Raw genomic sequence first — 23,747 nt, forward strand, 5'->3', positions numbered from 1 at the left:
GTTTCACTCACACTCACACACAAAACATTAACTCCAAATGTGTGAAACCAAAAACTACTAATTATTTAATTTTTTTTTTAATTCTTTAAGAAAATACCACAAAATTAAGTTCTTTGCTTTGTTTACACGAGATATGTTATATTTTATTTGATTTTCCAATAATATACAATTATCTCTGAGTGACGCAAAAAGAGCAAAATCACCCTACATAAATACCCCTTGGCGCAGAACATTAGTCGAGCACCTCTCAGCGATTATTATTGTGGAGGCAATCAGAAAGCCCCCAACGCTCTCTCTTTAGTAGCTAACGCTCTTTATCTTTCGCTCTCTCCCTCTCTCTGCCTGTGTCTCTGTGCATGGGCTAACTGTAGTCGTCTGCGTCGTCGTTGTCCGTAGTCTCTGATTATTTGAACTTCACGCGTCGCTGACAACGTGCGCGTTTTCTGGCGGTGAGAAATGTTGCTACTTGCGATCGTAAATTATTCAACTAAAAAGAGTTTGACGGGCTTCGAAGGAAACGCAATCAAAAAGTTATCTAAAAACCGCTGTCAGTGTGAATTGCAAAGTGCAGAGTGTAAATTTCCCTAGTTCTCAGCTAGTGACAAGTGCTGATCTCAGCTAGTGACAAGTGCTGATCTCAGCTGACAAACAATTTTAGTTTTGAAAACCCACGAAAACAAAGCCGACACAACTGTAAATATCATTCGTCATTTCATTGTGTTTACATAAGTAATCAGCAAAATTTCGAGGGCTGCGAATTAGAAAACGAAACGAAAAATGCAGTGAATAGAATAACAAACATCATGAAGCGGAATATCTGAATTACGCTTTTTAAGGCTTTGGGTTCGTTCACTCCCTTGCCCTTGATTGCTGTTTCGCTCTCTCCGTCTCGCTACAATCTTTCTGACTCAGCAGCCGGCTTCACGTGCTGGCAGACAACACAAACAACAAGAAACTAATCGAACTTCGAGTGCCGAGTCTTTGCATACCCTTGCGGATTGCTCTTTTCCATGCGCTGAATTTTTTGACTGCATTGTCAACAGACGAAAAGATTTTCTCACCGGTATATGGTTTTTCTATGGTTTTATAAAAACACATAAAAAATACAGATGTAAATTGTTGTTTCGTAACATAGTTTCTTGCTTTGTGGGACATACATGTTGTCAAAGTTAGCTTACCCTCTGCCAGGGTGTAACAAAAACAGAGTGCAAGCAGCATCTGCAGCAGAGGCAAAGAGAGCGCTAATCAAGCTCATTACGCACTCGGAGAGTCAAACCTGTTGAAAAGGTCAATGCACGTTCTCTCTTCTCTTAGTCGCTGGGTTTTTTGTGTTTTTCTTTTGGTATTTTGCATTCTTTATTGCAATTACCGCTAGCACAAAGCAGAGGCAGTGTGGGAGAAGTTCATGCAAATTCGATTTGGTCAGCTCTTTCCCCCAACAGCCCCGATATAGGTTTATATTTCCTATTTCTCTGATACTAAAAATAACAATGGAAAATATGCCAAGAGCATTAGAAGCCCCCACGAGCACGTTCGGCTCTCAGTTCTTCCCTGCCTGCCCCATAAATAAACTGTTATAAATGGAAATTAAATGAAACCGAAATAGGAATGAAAACAAGAACAAATCAAAGAGCAACTGTCAACAATAAATTCATTTCGAAATCTGCTTTTCAAGGCCTGCAAGGTTGGGTGGCATGGGAGAATATAAGGGAGTGCGCCGGTACTCTAGACGCACGTATTTTTTATCAATACTCAATGGGAATTAGTCTGAACAGAATTCTAGTACTGTCTACGGTATACCAACGCATTGATTATTTCTTTTGAGAGCATGTACATACAAAATGTAAATGTGTAATCAGTACATTAAATATCTTTTGTGGGAAAAGAGAGTCCAATAGAACTTTCAAAGCAATCCATTCCCCAACTATTTCGAAGGAAAACTCCAGCCAGTAGACTTAATTGGCACAATTGTCGTGAGTCTTATCAAACAGGAAAGTAAGCGATATTGAATTCCAACAGATCATCAGCCCAAGATACCCCTCTCGACGCTGATTCAGATCTAACAAGGCTTATCTTATCGTGTAGGTTTATCGAGAGACGCCAGGCAAATACGTCCACACACATACTATACTTCTGTATGTATGTACATGTGAATATATGTATGTACATATGTATGTATTCTTCAAGTGCCAGCACCTCAATAAAATTGTGCCTCCACTCTACCCTACTCTGGAAAAAGTTTTTTCACCCTCGGAAAAAACGGTCTCTCAGACAACTGGAAGTTCGGGATAGGAAGTATAGTGAAGTTGAACCATGTTTTACTATGTGTGTGTCCGTGTATCTGTGAACTGGGCACCAACGGGATCCGACAAGTTAATCAAAGTCTTCAAGTAATTTCGCTGTTGCCGCATTGACAACCCCAATGGGGGAAACGTGGGGCTTATCGCAACTTAAGTGCCCCAAGGCAGTGGAGCAACAAATGTGTGCGACCACATACTCGTACATAAAAAAGCAAAACGATAAAAAATTGAATCAGCAGCAGCAATAAGAGGCCCAGAAACATAACCGCTACACACACCCTAACAACCAATTATCGCTGATAAAAATTCAAACAAAGGTTGAAAAGCGAATCGACTCATGTGCACATTATCACACGACGGCACCGAAGGGCCCAGATACTTATTATTTTGCTTTTTAAGTAGTTCAACTCCCTGGGGTTCGGAACAAGTCAACAAGGTTACAGGCAATGTACATATAACAATCTCCGAGTATCCAGAAGAACATGCAATAGATACTTATTCCTAAAGAACACATTCTTTCAAAGTAATTCTTTCCAGTGATCTTATTCAATGATATTTTAATTGAATGCTTCCCACAGCTCAGTTCCAGCAAGACATTGCTGTAGTTCTGCTTGAGGTTCCTATCCTAGAAAGGGCAACCCAAAGGGAAAATCACAAGAAAACTAAGTAGGCCGTAAAGCTTCTAGGCATATTTCATTGAATCATACATTTAAACATTTCCACAGGATGTGAGCTGGGAAGTACGCCAATGTACGAAGTAGAAGTAGATTGATTTCATTTGACAGATGCCGGGTCATACTACGCACACTAATTATGATAAATGTGTTGCTCACATTGCGTAAACTAAACAAAGGCTGATACAGATACATGAACACGCACAACACACATACACACAGAAAACACTAACAAAGAGCACCGCAAAACCAAAACCAAAGACCAAAGACCGAGACCATGTCAAAATATCAAAAGCTCGACAGCGCCCAGGCCCCCACGTCAAATGAAGATGATTACGATGAGAGTTTTTCGCTTTACTTGGATGGTAATCAGCCTCAGTCGGGTGCAGAGCAGGAGCTCCATGACTTCAGACAGCCTGCCAGAGGAGCCTCTCATCTGACCAATGATAGTCCCAAATACCAACATCACCATCACCATCCCCACCACCAGCACCACCTCAACAACAACAATAGCCTCGAAAGCAGCCGTCGAGTGGCAGGAATAGGAAGTAAAGCTATCCGGGATCTGGACGAGCAGACGTGGGAAGTGCCGCTGCTGGGCAGCAGCGAAGGAAGTGCCAGCAATCTGGTGAGCAAAACTTAATTGTTAATAATTAAAGCAGTAACCGAAAGAGCAGTTAGGCGCCCTCTGTGGTATGCAACGAAAGTGCTCCATGCCTCCTTTATATGCATAGATACACAAGCAGAGATACAGATACTCAAACTCGCGTACAGCTGGGATCACCATCATAGTAACAGATTTTTGCGTGGCATACAATTTTTTCTTGCACAAGTCGCATTCTAATCTCTTTTCTTCTTAAGTTCACACATTTGATTGCAAAGGGATTAAAGATTGAAATTAGTTTGAAGAATACATATGTACATACAACTTTTTTTCGCTGACCTTTCTTAAACTTTGAGAGAATTGATTATAATTAATGAAATATTATTCATTTGACAGTCTAGACATGTCCCATAAGGAAAGGATTGTAGAAAATTCGAAGTCAGTGTGGCTCATTTTACATATGTATGTATGTACATGCATGCGAGTATGTATGCACATATGTACGTACATATATAGCTATACAGGACCCCATTTAGATGGGGTATCTTGCACCACTAATTTGTTGGCCGCACCTGTGCGCTCAATGCAATGTCGACCCCCCTCTCACACACACGTTCATATTTATAAGCAATTTGCGCGGTCACTTGCAGCACTCGGAGCACGAGCATGACACTGCAGCGCGAATGGAATTTGAGATGGAGATGGGGGCGGACAGGGAATGCCGCAGCTCCCAGCCGGGATTTGGGGCGAACCTAAAGAGCAAATCGGCACAGGAGGCCAAATTTAAAATTCTGCTCGCAATTTCCCTCTGCTGCATATTCATGGTGAGTGCTCGGACGCGGACGCGGACACGGACACCGTTACGCACCTACAAATACCTCCTTTGGCTTGTGTGCGGGAGTGCCCATTGTTGATTTAATTATGATAAATTTCATTCCCCACGACAACAACAACAACAACATCAACAACAACAACTACGATGCTCCACGATAACCACACTTGATGGCAATGACCGCAGATCATTGAATTCCTTGGCGGGTACGTGGCCGGAAGCCTGGCCATTATGACCGATGCCGCCCATTTGGCAACTGATTGTATTAGTTTCGTCATCGGACTGGTTGCAATTTGGTTGGGCAGTCGACCGCCGGACGAGCGCATGTCCTTTGGATACAAACGCTATGGTAAGTACCCAATTAGGGTCGACACTATGCTAATGAGTGGACAACTTGTTGTCGGATTGTTGTTGCCGCACAGACACAGGTGCAGTCTCATGGTGAGCCAGACCCACCCATTTAATCCTTCAGAAATCCTCTGCTGCCATTGGAGCCCCTTCACCTAAGCTGGTTGACGGTTTGAAGTATGGCCCACAATAATTGCATTTATGTCAAGCAAATCCATCTGCCTGCCATTGGTCCAAGCCCCAACTGTGCGCGATCCTGGCCAGCTCTCAACACCATTTTCATGATGATTCACTGCTCTCGATTTTCAGAGGTTATCGGTGCCCTGGCCTCCATCCTGGGTATCTGGCTACTGACTGGCATACTCGTTGTGGTTGCCATTCAACGGATATATTCCCAGGACTTTGAGCTGGATGTGAATGTAATGATGGCCATATCAGGGATTGGCATTGCCATCAATATTGTGTGAGTTGTTTAAATTAACAGTTAACAGCTATGTTCGCATTAATCAACAAGTCAATAACTAAGAACCGTATGCTGCGTTCTCCCCTAAAACGCCACTTTAATTTGTTACCATCTCTCTCCGTATTTCCAGCATGATGTTCGTTTTGCATGGGTCCTGGTTGGGCATAGGCGGCCATGGTCATAGTCACGGACACGGCCATGGGCACGGGCACGGACATGGGCATAGCCACAGCCACAGCCACTCCGACTCCAACTCCAACTCCCATTCGGGTTCCTACGCGCTTATTGCCGCAGGCAGCGAAAGCTCTTTGATGGCGACGACAGCCACCGATTCGAGAGCAACAATTCCAAATGGCCATAATGTGGCTATATCAAATGGCTCGAAGCCATTCGAGCGCATCGGGACAGGGGAGAGGCCTAAGCATGAAGGGTAAATATTGATTTAAATGGCATTCACTGTCTGAAACTGCAAATGCAACTGCAACTGCAACAGCAATTGGCCAGCGGTGTTTGAATTCGAGTTAGCAATAACATTCGTGGTGGATGGGGATAAACCTTTCGGGACAGTGCGGTTTGCTGCCAATTGTTTGTTTTATTGCAAGTGATTCCAATTTAATTCAGTTGACAGCTGCTTTAATTGAAAATGCATTAACTCTGATACGATTCGCATTCGCATAACAACAGCCAAGAGATGAACCCTCCTCCGCAGGCCTTGGTCATCGAGGAGAACCTGAACCTGCGAGCGGCGATGATTCATGTGATTGGAGATCTGGTGCAGAGCATTGGCGTCTTTCTGGCCGCCGTCCTAATCAAATTCCGCGTGAGTTCTTGCCCTCTGTCTAGACGACAAGTCAATTAATGCACACGCCTTGACTGCTCTCTGCTAATTCAATTTGCGACCCGTGCAGCCCGGCGCCAAGTATGCGGATCCACTGTGCACGCTACTCTTCTCAGTGATTGTGATTCTGACGACGGTGCCGCTGTTCCGGGAGTCGGTCGCCATCCTGCTCGACGCAGTGCCGCATAACATATCTTTGCGCACTCTGCAGCGGGAGCTAGCCAGCATTGAGGGAGTGAGGTGAGTGTCCTGGAGCCGGAGAAGAGCGATTGCTGCATATCATTTGCTCTTCGCTTATCCACCCTTTACAGATCGGTGCATCATCTGAATGTGTGGCAACACACCGCAGAGCACCGGATACTCATGGTGCATCTTGTCACAGGTAAGTCTGCCTCCAAACGCTGGGACAACCCCATCTGATTCAATTTCCCACACATCCTTTGCAGAGGCAAGGAGCAACAGCAAGGACATCCTGCAGTTGGCCACGCAACTTGTCAGCGGTCCCGAGTACCACATGAAGCATGCTACCATCCAAATCGAACGTCTGACTGCCTAGTTTAACAGAAAATTTAGCGATTGGCGTGCCTAGGTTATAGCTACAAATTTTATGAACCACCAAAGTCTCAGTGCCACATTATCGAAGGCATTTTGTGATTTCACACACTCGTGAATTAAGTTTTATTTTATGTATAGCGCACCTTTGAGAAATGTATTTTTATGGCCTCCAGATAAAACAATTTTATTAATTTATTTTCTTTTTTTCGCCCCACGGCAGAGGCAGAACAAGACATTTTGAAATACAACACCTGAGTAGCATAATTGTGCTGACAATTTATACAATTATGCACTGAAAGGGATTGGAAAGCCGTTTGTTCTTAAGAACTTTCCAGTTCCAGCTTCCAACTAAATGTTGAATGTGAATCCATGATATGCATAAGAAATGTTCGATGAATGTCTGTCCCCTTGGGGAACAGTTCTCCCATTAAAGCTCTATTCGTAAACCAAATTTCATGTTTAATTGTTTAATGTTGGACCAGTCGGCAGGCACAAGCTCTGTAAAATGTTAAAGGGGAAAATAATTGAAATTTCTCTGAGGCTCAGTGTGGTTAAAATTTGAGTTACGTGCAAGTAAGTATGAAGAGCAACTCGACGAAATATGAAATGGAATGAAAACAACCCGCTTTTACACACGCGTGGTGGCAAGGGCAAGTCAGTCCTATGTGGACTCTGTGCTCGTAATTAATTAGAACTTGCAGCATCAGCAGATGGAAAGTCTGCGCATGTTTAGCCTCCTATTTCGCTGTCTAATTGATTCCTTATCTGCTGCTTTCGTTTTAATTAGAAAGCAGCTACATCAAAGGCAGCGGGCGAAATTATTAGGTAATCAAATTGGGAGGAATTCGTACGGGGATTTGCAGGGCGTCTACTCAATAAAGTAACGAAATTCAATGTTAATTTACTGCTGCAACCGATTAGGGTCATAAAGCCAGCAACTGTTATATGCATACACTCATACTCATAATCATAGTAAGTTCTGATTTATGCGAGTATGATTAATTTGGAATAACATTTTAGCTTGTTTGTACACTCGATATTTATTTATGCATGTAAATACATACATACATACTCGTATACATAAGTATGTATATACAATAATTACCTTGGCTGCTAATTGTTGTTTTAATAATTCATTTGCTTAGTGGCCAGCGCACAGAAATGCACAACATTTGTCGCATGCGAGTCTGGCCATAATTCATATACACATGTAGTGTGTATGTACATATGTACCTAAGTATGTATCGGACAAGCATACAAATCCGATTAGAATATCGCTTGCCAATACACACCCACGCGCACATGGAGCTCGTACATACTCCCCAGTTGGATTTCAGTGAACCGGAAATGAGCAAATCAAGCACACTGAGAGGAAGCAACAGAGAGATGGAGAAGGGGAGAGAGCTAACCAGAAAATATCGCATAACTACTTATACTACTATAATGTTAACACATGAGTGAAGTCAAGTTGAAGCATCTTAATCAACCTAGAGGACACGGGACACAGGGCCAGGCCGGGCCACGTCAACTCGAACTCCCTGGAATCCTCTCAAGATCCCGAAAGTGAGATTCGGTGCCGGGTCACAGGCCTCACCGGCCCTCAACGAACCTCACGGTTCAATACGCTCGGACACGATTAAGTTATTTATAATTTATGGGAGTGGAAACGAAATTTCCATTTCACTGCCAAGCAAATTGTGTTAAAATGATGGAAAGATGCGACAGGAAAACCCATAAGAACCAGGCCCCGCTTAAGCTGTAAATCAACTGATTGAAAGTGGTTCTGGTACTGGTCCTACTGGCATGGTGAAACTCCATCACACACACACACATACACAAAAGAGTTCGATTCATTCGATTGCTGACCCCATTGCCTGTTTCAGAGAAGCTTTGCAACTAATTAATACGGCCACAAAAAGAAAAACGAGAGTGAAGAGCGAGAGGAAGAGAGAGAGAGACTCGGAATTGCAGTCAAGTACTTCGCCCATTTCTCAAGTGGCCAGCGGGGGGTCGTGGCGCACTTGAAATGCGCAAATGTAAAATTAATGGCATACTTCACTTGATGCTTTTCTAATTAGAAATGCATATAACAAAAATCGGAGCACGCTTTTGAGAGTCGGAGCGGGATACACGGCAGAAAGAAAATGCTTAAAAATTTGTTCTCGAGTACTCCGATGGCACTTTAGAGACATAGTGTGATGGTGAGAGAAAGTGGAAGAGCAGCAGAGTAATTGAAGTGCCTTTGCACGTGCCCGACAGCCGTTGGTCCTGAAGATCTCAGCGGTGGGGTAGCGAAAGGTTACCCGAAAGGCAGCCCGTTGAATGCTGATTCCTGCTTTAAAGACGAGCACACTTCACTGTTCATCTTTTATTTAATCTCTTAGTTTAGGATTTCTAACACATAAATGCTTCTTAACGATCTGATAAGTGTTAAAAGGGAAAATATACATTGCACTTTGGCTATGTTACACTTCAACTTAACTACAGACTAGACATACATTCTATACCTACTTACTTACGGTACAGACGCAACGGAAATCGCCAAAAAGTTCCACCAAACTTCGTGTATTGTTCTAGACATACAGGGGGCTTGATATTGAACTTGAAGTTTGAGCAAGGCTTATATACATAACATAAAAATAATATAAATAGTCCTCTCAAACTTCAAGGCCAATGTCTTTACTCCGTTTTAAGTTCAAGTTAGTTGAAACCAGGCGATTTGTTGAATCTGTTTGCGGAGCTGAGCCGCGGACTGACGTAAACTTACGAGTCCATTGAGTTGTCCAAATGGTCCCTTCGACTGCTGTGAGAATAATTCCGGCGAATACATGGCGAGTATGAAAAAAATATCAAAAGCATGTCACAGCTCATGGCATCAATAATTATTTGGAACTTAATCCCAACTTACTGTCAAATGAACTTCGCCCTGCAGTGGGACTGTTTTTGGATTTCTGCATCTGAAAAACTGTAAGGAAAAATGGGGTTTAAAACTTAGGAAGCAAAACAAAAATTCCTGGTTAATTCCGGTTTCCCTGACACATTTCTCCTAGGGAGCAGCATCGATACCCGCATTCGTGCCGACCTAAGCAAGACCCAAGCATGTAATTAGTCCTTGTAGCCTGTTCGTTCCTTGTGTATGGGAGAAGACGGCATAGGGCATTTTTGCCAGCATTGGGCGGAACAACAAATAATTTAGCTATTAAAATTAGTGTGAAAATTACGTGCAGGGCAGCCACTGGACGCGGGACGCGAGTGGGTCGACTTACTGACCTCGCAAACCCCTCATTATGGGGGGAGTGAGGGCTGGGAGAAATCCTGAGTAATTAGACTAATTTCGTAATTAAGGTAATTCGAGAGTGCGCAATGCAGGGTCCTTCCGTCGAGGAGAAAGCTGACAAAAAGCAACAGACCCCCGAGCGCAAAGGTTTCCAGAGGAAAACCTTTGAACTGTAGAATATTATATCTAGATTAGATAGATTTCTGGACAGAGTGCATCTCCGACCGGCATCCTTTGGGGTCGCTATTGAATGCTTTGCGTTTGAATGAGCTGCCAGTGATGATTAGCGCGCTTTGAGCCGGTGCATCAGCAGGCAGCGCCTTTCTGTGGGTCGCTCTGCAGTTCCATCACGATGGGCGCGACCAGAAAAAATGCTTGAAAATCAAAGTTCAAGTCATAAATAAGAAATTCTGTAAATGCTGCCAACGCGGCTGATGATGATGATAGTGCAAAGACGGCGCCTTTTATCGCTCGGGTGGCCATCGCTGGAGCTGCCCGAAACTTTTTGGTATTCATGCACGAAATGACTAAAAACTTGAAACTAATAGAGAAGTGTAGCCAAAGTTGTGCGTGGCTGCTGCTGCCTGCCTGCCTGCCTGACTGCATGTCCTCCGTCCCCAGTAGCTGGAGCTACTTCTCCTCCAGATGCTCCTACTTCTGCCGCTGCCGCTGCTGCTGCTGCTGCTGCTAGCCCGGGGGCTGTGCGCACTCAAAATTATTAATTAAACTTACCCTCAGAGTTGACTTGCGTGACGCCCTGCGATTGGAAGCAAGCCATGTACACTGCAATGGAGACAGAGAGAAAGAGAGAAAGAGAGAAAGAGAGAGAGAGAGATGTTGGGAGATGGTGAGTGAGTAAAAGAATAACGCCGTGCAAAAAAAGAAATAAAAGTTTTGGCGATATATACGCGCAGCGTCATTCTATGGACCCCCATGCATGGTAGATGCAATTAATCAAGGATGTAGTCTGCTTTTGCTGTTGCTGTTGATGCGGCCCCTCCTACTTTGCTGCGGTTGTTTACTCACCCTCTCACAGAGTGTGGGTGGGAGGACTGTCCTGTCCCAAGCCAAACAGAACCGAAACTTCTTATCAGTTTTGGGAGTTTGGCAAGCGAACAAGGTAAGCGCCAAGCCAAGCTGGTTAGCCATGACTCTTTTTATTTGGTTTTTTGTTGTCTTGTGCTGTGTTTTGTTGTGTTTCTCACTTTTTTATTGGGTGTAAAGTGTTTTCGAAGCGATAACACAAAACTATCAGAACCCGCCCACTGCACGCCCCGCGGTGCTGGGCTGGGGCAAACAAGCCAGAAGTACATACATTGAAAAATGGCAAAAGAGCGAGTCCTAAAAGGGAAAACTTTGCCACAACTTTCGGACCCCAGACTCAGCTCGGTTGCCGCACTGTCTGCTGCTGCTGCTGCCCGTGTAAAAATGCAGGAAAATGGCCAAGGTTTAACCAAGCGATGTCCCAAACGCAGGGCACAGGTTGCGTAAGCACTGAAAAGGTCTGCGTCAAGAATAGCGTTCAAGGATACCACGCTCTATCTGGCCCTTAGCTCCAACTCAAGATCTTCTTCCTTTTCCGTTTTCTCCAGCCAGGGGCTGATTAAAAATTCATGGAATTTGCGATTAACTGCAAACAACCGCAACAACAGCAGCAGCACCAAAAGCAACAGAAACTTCAGACTCCAAGTTCTGTCTCAGTCAAGTCTTTCCTATGATTTATGATGTTTCGGCTCTAACAAAGCCAAGACAGTCCGGGCCGAACTTAGTTTTGTGCATAATTTACTTGGTCAATAGAATTAACAATATTATCTAGTTATACTCACCCCAAATCGAGATGATTACAATCACAGTCGGGGTGAGGAGGAAGCCAATATTCTCACCCAGACGATAAACCAGAGGTCCGTGCACTTCTGGGCCAGCATGGTGCTGCCCGCAATGGGTACCTGTAATGACAAATAAGCAAACGGAATTATAAGCAGACATAATGCTAATCCTTGACCCCACAGTGCAATCCCACTACAATCCACTACGGCCACTACTAATCATCTTTAAATGCTGTATCAGAAGTAAGCTGCAGGCGATGCGGGCAGAAGCATCTGCAGGATACTTTCGCTGCTCTCCGAATGACCCAACAAGCGTTCCATCGACTTATGGGCCAAAATTTATTGGCAGTGCAGTGTCCCACAGCGTTGGATGCCACAATAGCCGGGGCACAGACACAAAGCTAACGATTCTGCCTTTGTTTATAGGCAAAACGGTTGCAGATACCGTTTATAGGTCGAGAAGAGCAGAAATTTATGTAATTTCGGCAAAGGTTGAGCAAGACAGACGTCATTCCGCTGCCATTGCTTTTGCTGTTGCAGTTGCTCTTGCTGCTCCTGCTGCTTCTTCTGCCTTTTGTTCGGGCAGTTGCAATGACCGTTCTCGGGGTGCTTCCCCCGAAAAGACCATTTGTATTTCCCTTCGAGGCGCCACCAAAGGAGGGGAAAACAAGTTTCCGCAACAACAAATTGATACGCGGCTGGCTATCAACGTGTTTGCACTATCTAATGGCATCAGGTAGCGAATGAGAAATGGTCATGGCAATGGAGTGGCAGCGAATTATTTACATTTGTGCTTTTCCCTGCTGCAACTACTACACCACGACTGTTGCCAGTTGCAAGAGAGACAGAGCGAAGCGGAGCACGAAAATGTACCAAATTGAAAACACGCAGCACAAACAAAACACAACAGAATGGTATGAATTGTATAGTCCATTCCCCGACTAACGGACACTCGTTGAGGAAAGAGCCATGGACCCTTTATAGATGTTGATAGCTGTGCCACAGATTTATTTTTCTTGAAGCTATGACGACATTCCCCTTCTAGCGTCTGACTTCATTTCTCCGCCCCATTCGCTCTGCCTGTTACAACTTCGCGAAAAGAATATGCCCAAAACACCCAAGGATCAGGCATACATACCCAAGCGAAGTTTAAGCATTTTTTCTCTTAGTGAAATATTACTAAATCTTTATTCTGTTATCTGGTATCTTTGGCACAATACTTTACGGGAACTTCTATGTATTCGTTTAGTCTCTCTCCCAGTCTATTGTTTTGCCATAAAAGATTCTGATTCAACAGCGCTGGAGTCAGGGCTGGAGTCATAAGATATAGTACTTACCTCAATGAACTGCTCCGTTACCGGGGATTCGATTAGTACGTAGGAGTCAAGGATATCCACAGAAAAGGGTTTTCTGTTCGCTGGTTTGACCTGTCCATGGATTAAATTCATTTATTTTATTAATTTAAATTTAGATTATCGATTAAACATGAGTGTGAGCGCAGAAAAGATATATGTGTATTTATTTATTATGGTTTCCTATTCAACATGTTTCCTTTCCCCACTTTCCACGCTAAAAGCTTCCAAGGAAATTCAAAAGGCACTCATTAGCATCCCACGCAAAGAGGAGTGGGCGGGACGACCTCTGATAAAAACTCTGGGAGTGGGATTGCATTGTGTTGAAATGAATTTTGATATCTGAATGTGCTGCAAAATCATTTAATTAAAAATAAAATCTCAAATAAATGTCACGCACAAAGAACACACTTTTGTGTGCATTTGGTTGAAACTTGAAATATAAATTGCATGTTGAACACGGATTCGGTTTCAGGCAGGCACAGGTCCTCTATGACCGGGGGACAGTCGGACAGGGGGACTGGCGATTGGCGGACTATCTCAAAACTGTTACTTTGCCACCTGCTAGGCAAAAGAGCAGACAAATATCTTTTGAAATTGACAATATTTGCCCAACACTCTGAACTCTCTCAATGAAAGGCTGCTGGCAGGCAGCACTACAATTCGAGCCTTGAATAAATATTTAAATCAAATTTCATTTGCAAAAAGTAAGCTCATCAACAAGTATCTGAGCTTCTTGCAGCATTTTGTGGCATCAAATCAAGAGAGAAAGTAAATACAAAGCTACACTAACTGAACTTTAATCTATTTTCTCACAAACAAACGCATCTGTTTGTACATTTCTGCTAAATTTGAATTAATAATATCTGAAATTAATTATTCAATTTGCAGAACATTCAGTGGGTCAGTAGTGGCTCGACTTTGGGATTCCCTGAACTTCGAGAAAACTCATAAATCATGGGAATATTTTTGAAATTTATTGTTACTTTGAACTAATTGCCAATTGGTAAAAGTTATTTGGTGTTAATTAAAACTTTAAATGCAACACTTTAATTAAGGGAGGAACAATTTTCCAGGACGTGTGACATGGAAGACGACCCAACTTCATATTGGGTGAATACTAATGCATCATCAATGTCCTTCAATGATTGAGAACTCGATGAATTGAGACCTGGATGATTGTAAATGGCAAACTTGCATATGTACATTTGCTATTCATTATGCTCATTCCAATATGCCCTCGAGTCCCCAACAATGCATAGGTAGGAAAAGACAAAACAAAAAAAAACAAAAAGTGAAATAAGTTATTACGGCAACGGATGCGAATCGAGAACAACTGCTGACATCGGAACAAGCCCCGCACATCCACACGTGCACGGGCCACGTTTATATTATATTAATGCATAATAATAAGTACTTGAAAAAATATCGACATTGTTAATAAACGGAAGTGTCGGCATATCGACAGCCAGAGCAACTGCGGAACTCGGCGAAAAAGCTCCTTATTAGTCCATCGATAATACACGAAAGGGAATATTGAATAATTAATTTAAAATTATGCAGACCAATGTATTTTTTATTAAACCCATCGACGCATCTGAGTGCGTGAGCGAGTGCATGCCGGGCGTGGGGGAGTGCGGTCACACACAGTCGTCTGTTTGAGAATGTGAATTTTAATAAAATGTGCCGAGAGCACTGAAATTGACAGCCACATAATTTGTCTTCTGCGGTCTGTCTCCTGTGTGGGTGTGCCGAAGCTGATGACGCTGCCTGTCCGGTGCATCAACTTTAAAAATAATTAATTAATAATAATCAAGACCAAACCATTTAAAGCAGTGTTTATCAGCGATCAGCGCTGTCGTGGCGGAGGAGAGAACAGCAGGATTAGTGAACGGACGGACGGAAGGATGGACGGAGCACTTGCGAGTTGCATGCCCCCGATTCTCAGATGAGTACTGGACCAATAAAACGCTCAATTGCACCAGAGACAAACAGAGGGACAAAACATAGACAGCTCAAACAATGCAGAGCACCCACCACCACCCAAATGCCCAAACGGACAATGGCCATTGCATCTCGATGACAGCTGCTAAGCGCCCATCCACTCCCAGTGGCCACTCCAGAACAAACATTCAAGTTGCAGTTGATGCTCTTTGAGTGGCGAACTGAGCATTCAAGTGCCAATCACCACCACCAGCCAGCCCCTCCCTCTGCACCCCTCAGCCAGATCACTAGGCTACATTCAAGCCACAAAACTCCCAGAGTCAGCTGCATTAATGCTGCAGTTGCTGTTGCTGTTGCTGTTGCTGTCGCTCGGGCTTGTCAGAAAATGCAAATTATCTTGAATATCTCAAATGGCCACTTTACTGTAATTAGAGTTGCTGCAAATGCAGCTAATATTTTACTGAATGCCCGGGCAAATAAAGCCTCAAGCTAGCCGGAAACGGAAGTCAAGCAAAATGCTGTCATTTTGCATTTTTCAGACAAGGGCGAGACGACTCGACTCGACTCTGCTCTGCACTGTCTTTCAAGGGTGGAGAAGGGTGGCTTTATGTGGCCTGGATGCCTGCTGCCTGTGGCTGCGCCTGCCTTGCATTGACATTGCATTGCTGCCGCTCCTTCTTGTGCCAGTGTCTTGTCTCTTGCCGCTGTGGCTGCTCCAGCTACAACTTGCGGCGATTCTTGCGGCCCAACAACAGTGGCAACAATGGATGGTTGCCCAGCTGCCTGGCCGCCAAGGACAGACAGTTCATGAGCAGGAACTTTTAAATTCATGGAACAGTATTCGGCTGGTCTGTCCCTTCGCTCCGTTGAATTCGAAGAGCACGTTCAGCGCTTGTCGTACATAATATTGTACTTTGAAGAAGCCGCCAGTGCCACTGGCGATGGCAGTGGCTGGAAACATCACTGGAGTACATTGTAAAGCAATTTCCTGTATTTTATTACCGCACAGAGTGCGAGTGCGAGTGCGAGTGGGAGACTCTTTGGCTCCCCTCCTACTTCTACTTATGATTGTCTCGCAAATAAGAGCAAAGTGCGTCCTCTCTGAACATCCCGATGCATGCAGGGCATTGCTTCCTTTCATCCCACTCACCTGCAGCTTGTGCAGTGCCTTGACCAGCCCACTAATGTGCAGCTCCTGTGGCTTCAAATCGCTCACCTGCACCGATTCGGGCATCACATTAATGCCCGGCACCAATTTCAGAGACATGGTATCCAAAACGCCGCTGGGCATCGCCGCCTGTGCACAGCAGAAGTGAGGGTTTGGAAATAGTTTGAGTAAATTGCTGTGTTGCCAAAAACAAAAAGAACGAGCACTCACCTGCAGCTCTAAAAGGACATCGTTGGTCTTGACGACGGCAAGTAGCTCGAGGAAGCTAGAGAGCATCTCTAACCGACAGCTGCACTGCCCGCTGAAGGCATCAAACATGGGCTGTGCCTTGTAGAGCATCAGCAGGTGCCGGCCAAGTGCATTCTTGGCCACCAGGCGGCAGGAGAACACATCCACAAACACATTGTCAGCGATCTGGGAATGAGAGAGCGTTAGCAGGAGTTACTCTGAGGAGAGTATGGTATGCATACCAGGTTCCTGCGATTCTAGGAACAGCAGCTGAACAGCGGAGCCGCTGAATTTGTACGTCGTTTGGCAAACACAATCTGCAAGGCAAGATAAAAGGTAAGAGGGGTTTATATATGCAGCAGGCACCTCCTCGCGCACCTCCAGATCGTACTTGATGAAACCCCCTCGGTTGGCCTCATCGCCGCTGGTGATAACAATCTTTTCACCCAGCTTGTGGCGATGGTTCAGCATGCGGGCAATGACAAAGCGAAACACAAATTATGACAATAATTAATGTTTTTCTCTATCAAGTATGCTCCAATGAGCAGTGCACGTTGCACGTTGTACATTGCAACGAGGCATAAATAATATTAAGGACTAGAACTATAAAGGGGCAGTGGCAGGTGGCAGGTGGCAGTAAGGATTCAAATGCCAAAACAAAAGGAACCAATTTAAATTAATGTTCACCGGAATAACACATTTCTACATGATACATAGCTTTGGGGCAGGGCGGCATTATGGACATACATGTGTGTGCATGCTCCAGCCTGATTATTATTCATTGTTTGATTGAAGTCAACTTTAAACAACAGCCTGAAAACAGATGGCTAATTGTTTGGGGATTTACCCACTCAGGACACCCGCCTCCTTCCTCCTGCCTTCTACCCGAGACACACAAGACGGGGGGCTTTGATTTTGCACTTTTGTTCTCCTTTCCGCACCAACGACACAGCAACGACAACAGCAACAGAAGCAACGACAACAAAAACAACTTAAACTAAAACTAATCTGCAGATGTGGAGGACATTGGCTGTATAAATTGCTTGGGGATCTCGTGTCGCTTCCCTGAACAAAGGCGAAATAGTCAATTGAAAATTGAAAAGGAAATAAATAATCGCTTTTCAATAAGGCTCATAAAACGAGAGGCATTAAAGAGGCACACAGCTAGCATCAGGCGACTTAAATCAAACTTAAATTGTTCAGCGACTGAGAAGAACGGAGAAAACCCTTGCTTAAGTAAAACACATGCTCCTACATTCGACTCTCCTTCTCTGAACTCAATTCGGGCATTAGTAGGGTGAACATACATTACAAATATTGCATTTTTTAATTATTGTAATCGAAACCAAGTGTAGTTAAATGTAATGAAATAATCCATATCATTCTTTAGTTTAAAGTGTGACATTTTTAAAGATGCGAAATGTGGATCCTGATGCCCATACCGACAAGAGGACACAACACGACTAAAAAGCTTCCTCCTGTCGTGTCTGTTCCCTACAAACCATACATACATACATAGTAGTACAATACGAGTACAATACATCCTTACCAGCTACGAGTACCGGGTAGCTTCAAGTAACTGAACAAACAATGCTTAAATGGGAGGAACCTGATCCGATTTCAACTTCAGCAAACTTTTTATTTGGCCCCGAAGCAAAGTTTGGGTTTCCCCCGTCAACAAGTTAATGATTTGAGCGAGGAAAGGCGAGGCGAGCGTAGCCTCAGCGGAACTCCAAAGATGATGAAATTGTAATGATTCAATTTTTCAAAGCACTTTTGTACAAATACGACAGCGTAGAAAATGCCAGCTTAGACTTTTGGCAACAGTTCAGAATCAGATTTCAATTCTGAATATAAGGCATGGTGGATTCACTGTGCATCTGTCTCGTCTTGCTTTCCTATGTTTTCAGCAGAAGAAACGCCACTCTTAATATAATTTAAGGTTTTTTTCAGGCTCGTTTATAGCTGAAACTTTGTATGAGAAGTACATTTGAGGTAGCAAACTACTACCGCCTGTGCTTCGGCCTGCGAGAACAAGAAGATACATCAAGGACTTTTTATTGGCAGAAACTTTCCGAGTTATTCACCTGGTAAGTTATTCTTCTTTATCTTTATGCTTGAGTGCAACTCCAGTTAAGAATAATAGTATTGAAAACAGCAACACAAGCCACACACCAAAATCACATCTCAGCCTGCTTAAATTTTGTTGTGTTGGTTTTGTGTCTGTTAAATGTCTCCATTTTGTTTGTGGTTGGTTTGGGTGTTCGTCTGTTTGCCAATTCGCCAGCCTTTTGCCACCTTTTCTTTTCTTATTTCTTGCTACGTGAAAAGTGTGAAAAATTGTATTTTCCTTTGCGCTTCTCCATTTGTTTGTTGCGTGGGTAAAAGTTGTCTTCCATGAATAATGTATTACGCTTAGCTGGCTTGCGTCGGGAATTTTGTCAAGGGGTTTACCCGTATTCCGGCAATGGCTCAACAAGAATTGTGAGCGTTTGCGGCAAGACTGCAGTAGCACTGCCACTGCCACTGGCCTAAGGACAACTGTGTGATGAGGATCCCCAGCAAGCAAAAGAAAGAAAAAGGAATCTCGCACTAAACTCAAAGGAAATTTTGCCCAGGGGATTGTTTCTCTGCCACTGTACTCCCATTAAAAAATCTGTCCATGGGGGCGTGGGAACGTGATTCCGTTCTATCATTGGAAACACATTCCTCCTTCGACACAATAATCCCAACAATGAACTTGCACAAATATCCTTCAAAGACTTCCATTACGCTAACAATTCAGGTTTTTCAATTTTCGCTTTTAGTAGATTTTTATTATATTTCAAGCGATCCACTGAAAGTCCGCAATTCTACGACCCATGTCGCTTCTTCATTTCCCAAATGGAATTGCAAATTCGTCGCATTCCATGGGAAAACTATGGAAATGTCAACGCGATTGCCAAGTAATTAATGCAAATTATTGCCAGAGAGTGAGAATGGCCGGGTTTGGGCATCTCGCTTTCTCTCCCTCTCTCTCTCTCTATCTCTGGTTGTTATTCGGGGCTTAGTTGTTCCTAAACCAGACGAAAATAAGCCTAATTGGGTTATCAATAAATCGAACGTGAAATATAGGCCAATTTACAGGATTTGTGCGCGTGCAGCACTGTGCAAACAACGCTCTAAAATCCACAGTCGGCCAGTAAGGGCATGCATAAATTTGCAGCAATGAAAACTCTATTCCAAATCCCGAACTTTCTGGCCATCAAATTAACACTCAACAGACCATTTAAGATAGTTATCCCCATAATCATAATCATAATCGTAATCGTAATCGTAATCGTAATCATATTCAAAGTCAGAAAAGAGACATTCCAAACTGGGGGAAAAGGGGAGTACAAACTACTCACCTGTGTGCTTATTAATCGTCACAATCTGCTCATTGGAGCTGCTCCAAATCGATGACAACGTTAGCGGTGAATCGAAGCAAATGATGTCGCCCACAGAGAAAATGGTCTGTGGATCCGATGGTTGGTTTAAGGTTGGTCAAAGGCGAAGGTTGACGCGGTGCATGTGATGTGCATGCGGTTGCAGCAGTCGAGAATTTGTGGGTTTTGCATGCAGTTGGGGAGAGACAAGTAATCGGATTGAATTATGAGAAACGTTTAGCATTACAAAATAGGTGTTCTGTCCAGTTGTCTGCTCATCCTGCACACATCCTGTGGCTACATCTGCTGCACAATTAACTGCACAGCCAACTCACCTAGCTGGGGTAGATGTTCTTCGACTCAACCACGGACAGCTTGATATAGTCCTCAGCATGCTTAACGCCCGTCGTGTCCTTTAAACTGATGGAAATCATGTTGTTTGTCTCCCATTGCAGCAGCTCCTGTGTGTAAAGTGGGGAGAGTCGAGTGTGTATTCAAAATTAATAATGTGTTGCACTCAAGACTGCCATTTGAATTTAATGCGAATGCGAGTAGGGACCGGAATTTCCCTGGACAGGGAATATGCCTCCAGAGTCCAGGGCTTTCATTATGTGTTGTTGCTGCTTCTTGTGGTCTCTCTGCTATGTGGTCACTCGCAACTTTTAAAAGCACCAAAAATCCGCCTGCCTCAGCCCGACCAGCGCTGGGCAGCATCATGTGCTGCATTTTTACGTGGCGACGTGCCATGCGGCCGGATTTTGAGATTTTTAGCGCAGCTCCGTACACATCGTACTCATCCTCTTCCGCAGGTGGCAAGGCAGCGGCTCTGTCTGTGTCTCTGTCTCTGACTCGAGCTCTACTTTTATACAGTGCATTAAAATGCAGAGGATTTTTTGCTGCCAGAGCGTGGTGGCACACAGAAATAGAAATTGAAATAAGTTGCCCCGAAAAACTTCAAGTTGAAATTTACATATAAACCACAAAAGTAAAGTCTTTCTTTTAGTCTCTGGCTCTGCCTTCTCGGCCACGCTTGATCTCTCCAGGGCAGGGCCAGGCACAGCCCAGCCCAGCAAATATGACAAGCGAAAAGTTTTCTGTGTTTTGTTTGCCATAAAACTTAAAAAAAACCCACCCGTAACCGATTTATGTAAGTTCTATAAATGAACAGCATCTGCTGGACACTGAAATGGATACTCACCGCAATTGTCAGATTATTGTCGATCTGAGCATCGACCGCATCCTTGGTGGCCAGATCGTAGCGCAGCCCATTGGCGTCCTCGACGTTGTGCGAGAACTCGTTGCCTAGATTGTCGTGCAGCGACACTTCGAACAGAAAGTTCATGCCACGCGGGATTTTGTGCTCGAGCTTCTTGCATTTCATGTGGGGCAACAGGGACACCAGGATGTACTGCACGTTCTTCACCTCAATGCCGATGGGCAGATTTTGGTCCACGGTTTTGGCCTGAACGCAACAAAGGAAATGCAATTTAGCAATTTAGGAATTTCGAAATAAGCCGATTTTGGTTTTTGGCACACCAAATCACACACACATGAGTGGCACGGGTACACAAGCAGCACACACACACACAAACACTTACAATTATCAGATCCCGGCCGTCGGTGTCCTTTGTGTGGACAATGCCATCTGGCGTCACGCTAACAATGCCGCCGCTCTGCTCATCCAGCTTATAGACCGCATCGTCCATGCTGGACTTTAGCTGAAGCGTGCTGCGGGGCGCCGCCAGAATCGAGTCCATTTTGATGGGCTTGGCTCCGAGCAGCTCCTGTGTTTCGAAAACTGCGATAACATTTTCAATTTGCGGTGCCATTGTCAGATAGAGTTAGACTTAGAGAAATGTGAGGCAGTGAGAGATTCAGCCAAATGGACACTTACCAATTAGCTCCATGCTGGTGGCGGGCAGCTTGGTGCCATCTGCCAGACTCACAGACGCTATGATTGTGACCTTGCCGGGATTCAATGCCAGCACCCGAACCGAGATTAGGTCGCCACTCTGGTACTCAATTCCTGTGGAAGAAACGACATTAAAGTGTTAGAATGTGGGACCAACAAAGAGAGTCTAGTGATCAGACGACACACAAATGTATGTTCCGTATCTGTTCCTGCACTGGAGCTCAACCATGCAGGCTCATCGGAGAACATTTCGATGTTCGTTCTACGTGCACTGGGTGGACATTGGGCTGAGATCTTTTGGCCTCAATGCCGTATCGGGGCACGGTAAATGTAAACGTAAACGTATTGAGTCTTATTGAGACACACAACCCACCCGCTGCGGTAAACACATTGAAGATCTCCACAACATCCGGCTGACTGACTGTCCAGGTGGTCCTCAAGTCCTCCAGCGTACCCAGCACCATGGGCGAGAAGTCCGGCTGGCCCCATAGGGTGGCGGGCATGACGGCGCCACTGCGAATGCGGACGAGCGGTGTGCGGATTTGCAAAGCCTTCAAGGCAGCAACACGGACCTCGATGGTGTCCTGCGATACTACTTCATCCTTGCCAGTCTCTGGCCCAGACGAAGCGGCGTCAACAATAATTTGCCAGCCTTCTCGTCGTGCACCACATTCACGATACCGGACTCGGAGAGCTCCATTTCGAAGAAGCCGCTTCCTTGGGCAATGGGGATGCGTTCTCTGTAATTGGGGGCCAGATAGACAGCTGCTTACTGTTCACCGTGTGGAACCTGATCTCGTTCTCAATCAATGGCGTGGTAATACTCCCAGTTTTCAGCTGCGTACTAGAAGTCAGTCAGGAACTCCAAGTGTCTATTTCCACTTACATTCTTGACCCCAAAGGGAGGGCGTTCCGCGTAAATGTCCTGTTGGGCCAGCATCTTCTCATTGTAGCGGACCACCGTGCCCTTGGTGCGGGAGTTTGGGTGACACTTCATTCAGCGTGAGGACAAGCATTTCGGTGGAAGTGACATTGACGCCCTGGAGGAGCTCCACTTCGGATAGCTGGTGTGGGGAATGTTTTCCACATGGTATAGCTCGTCACCTGCGGCAAACTCCCAGTCCAGCCACAGCAAGCTACCGTTCTTGGCGTCCTGTACCTCGATTTCGATCTCAAAGTTGTTCTCGTGACTCTTGGGATATATCAGCTTGGAGCGGTGCTCCAGGGGACACGAATGGCGCCTCCTCCAGGTAGAGCTGGCGTGTGGCAGTCCGCACGTTCAGGCAAACGCAATGGCCGTGTCGCGACGTCGCTCGAGAGTCCGCACTGTGACCAGCCATGGTACACAGGCATCACGTATATGGGTTTTAGCGGGAAGACGTCCTGCGAGATTTTTTTGCATGTTAGTAATTTAAGGTTAAAGTGCCGGTCAACTCACCATTTGCAGCAATTTCTTTCGTCCACCTGTAAAGTGGAATTGATGGATTTCTCTTGGAAGATGGGTAGGAGTACGCGTGGGTGGTTTAATTTGACAGCGTCGATCAACTTACATATGTACATATGTGCCGCGCAAATTAGCAAAAGGAAATATACGACGCTGGCTGTCAATTCGAGATGCTAGACGCGTTATTTCACAAGAACATCGTAATGGCTTATCTTTGAAAATTGGCAGCAGGTTTGCTGGCTGCGTCGCGTACTTAATGTGATGCGATGCGGAAATTAGCGAAAAGAATAACACAACAATAATAATAATAAAAGAAATGCACTGTGCAATGCTAGGGATGCGATGTTGAAATATTTGTACTTATCGATATATCGATATATTATGTTTATTTTGCGGGAACAAAACTTGAATTCTTCCGAATTGATCGAGTTCTGGATCGAATGCTTTTAATTTACAATAGATTTAATTGATGTTGTTAGACATATTCCTATGCCAGCGTCTACTTGCAGGATAGCTGGCATAAAAATATCGATATTTCTTTGCGATAAAAGCCCCGAATTGAACAGTGTTCGTTC

The 23,747-nt window shown here is 44.5% G+C and overlaps 2 protein-coding genes across 5 annotated transcripts; one reads left to right on the forward strand and one right to left on the reverse strand.

Annotated features, from left to right (window-relative positions):
• Positions 1–407: 407 nt before the first annotated feature.
• On the forward strand, positions 408–6,809 carry LOC117892138 (zinc transporter 2). Of its 2 annotated transcripts, none has more exons than XM_034798175.1 (10): positions 408–693; positions 3,026–3,602; positions 4,229–4,402; positions 4,597–4,759; positions 5,068–5,221; positions 5,352–5,651; positions 5,906–6,041; positions 6,130–6,299; positions 6,371–6,441; positions 6,506–6,809. In XM_034798175.1, exons 2-10 carry the CDS (start codon positions 3,252–3,254, stop codon positions 6,613–6,615), a joined length of 1,629 nt encoding a protein of 542 aa, XP_034654066.1. In that variant the 5' UTR covers positions 408–693; positions 3,026–3,251; the 3' UTR covers positions 6,616–6,809. The 2 variants fall into 2 exon arrangements, with proteins under 2 accessions (XP_034654066.1, XP_034654067.1); XM_034798176.1 differs by lacking the exon at positions 408–693 and adding an exon at positions 2,949–2,966.
• A 2,158-nt stretch (positions 6,810–8,967) lies between these two features.
• LOC117892141 (nuclear pore membrane glycoprotein 210) lies at positions 8,968–22,788 on the reverse strand. Of its 3 annotated transcripts, XM_034798179.1 has the most exons (10): positions 22,766–22,788; positions 22,615–22,695; positions 22,102–22,565; positions 21,711–21,842; positions 21,415–21,614; positions 21,015–21,278; positions 20,152–20,277; positions 19,799–19,904; positions 16,652–16,726; positions 16,578–16,595 (listed from the first exon to the last, which is right to left on the reverse strand). In XM_034798179.1, the coding sequence occupies exons 3-7, from the start codon at positions 22,229–22,231 to the stop codon at positions 20,152–20,154; spliced, it is 852 nt and encodes a 283-aa protein (XP_034654070.1). In that variant the 5' UTR covers positions 22,232–22,565; positions 22,615–22,695; positions 22,766–22,788; the 3' UTR covers positions 16,578–16,595; positions 16,652–16,726; positions 19,799–19,904. The 3 variants fall into 3 exon arrangements, with proteins under 3 accessions (XP_034654072.1, XP_034654071.1, XP_034654070.1); XM_034798181.1 differs by lacking the exons at positions 20,152–20,277; positions 21,015–21,278; positions 21,415–21,614; ... (2 more) ...; positions 22,615–22,695; positions 22,766–22,788 and adding exons at positions 8,968–9,417; positions 9,523–9,579; positions 10,624–10,674; ... (1 more) ...; positions 13,055–13,144; positions 16,164–16,310 and having other exon boundaries at positions 16,392–16,595; XM_034798180.1 differs by lacking the exons at positions 20,152–20,277; positions 21,015–21,278; positions 21,415–21,614; ... (2 more) ...; positions 22,615–22,695; positions 22,766–22,788 and adding an exon at positions 15,432–16,310 and having other exon boundaries at positions 16,392–16,595.
• Between the last annotated feature and the right edge of the window lie 959 nt (positions 22,789–23,747).

Source organism: Drosophila subobscura, chromosome E (genome assembly GCF_008121235.1).
Source record: "Drosophila subobscura isolate 14011-0131.10 chromosome E, UCBerk_Dsub_1.0, whole genome shotgun sequence".
Classification (NCBI taxonomy): Eukaryota; Metazoa; Arthropoda; class Insecta; order Diptera; family Drosophilidae; genus Drosophila; species Drosophila subobscura.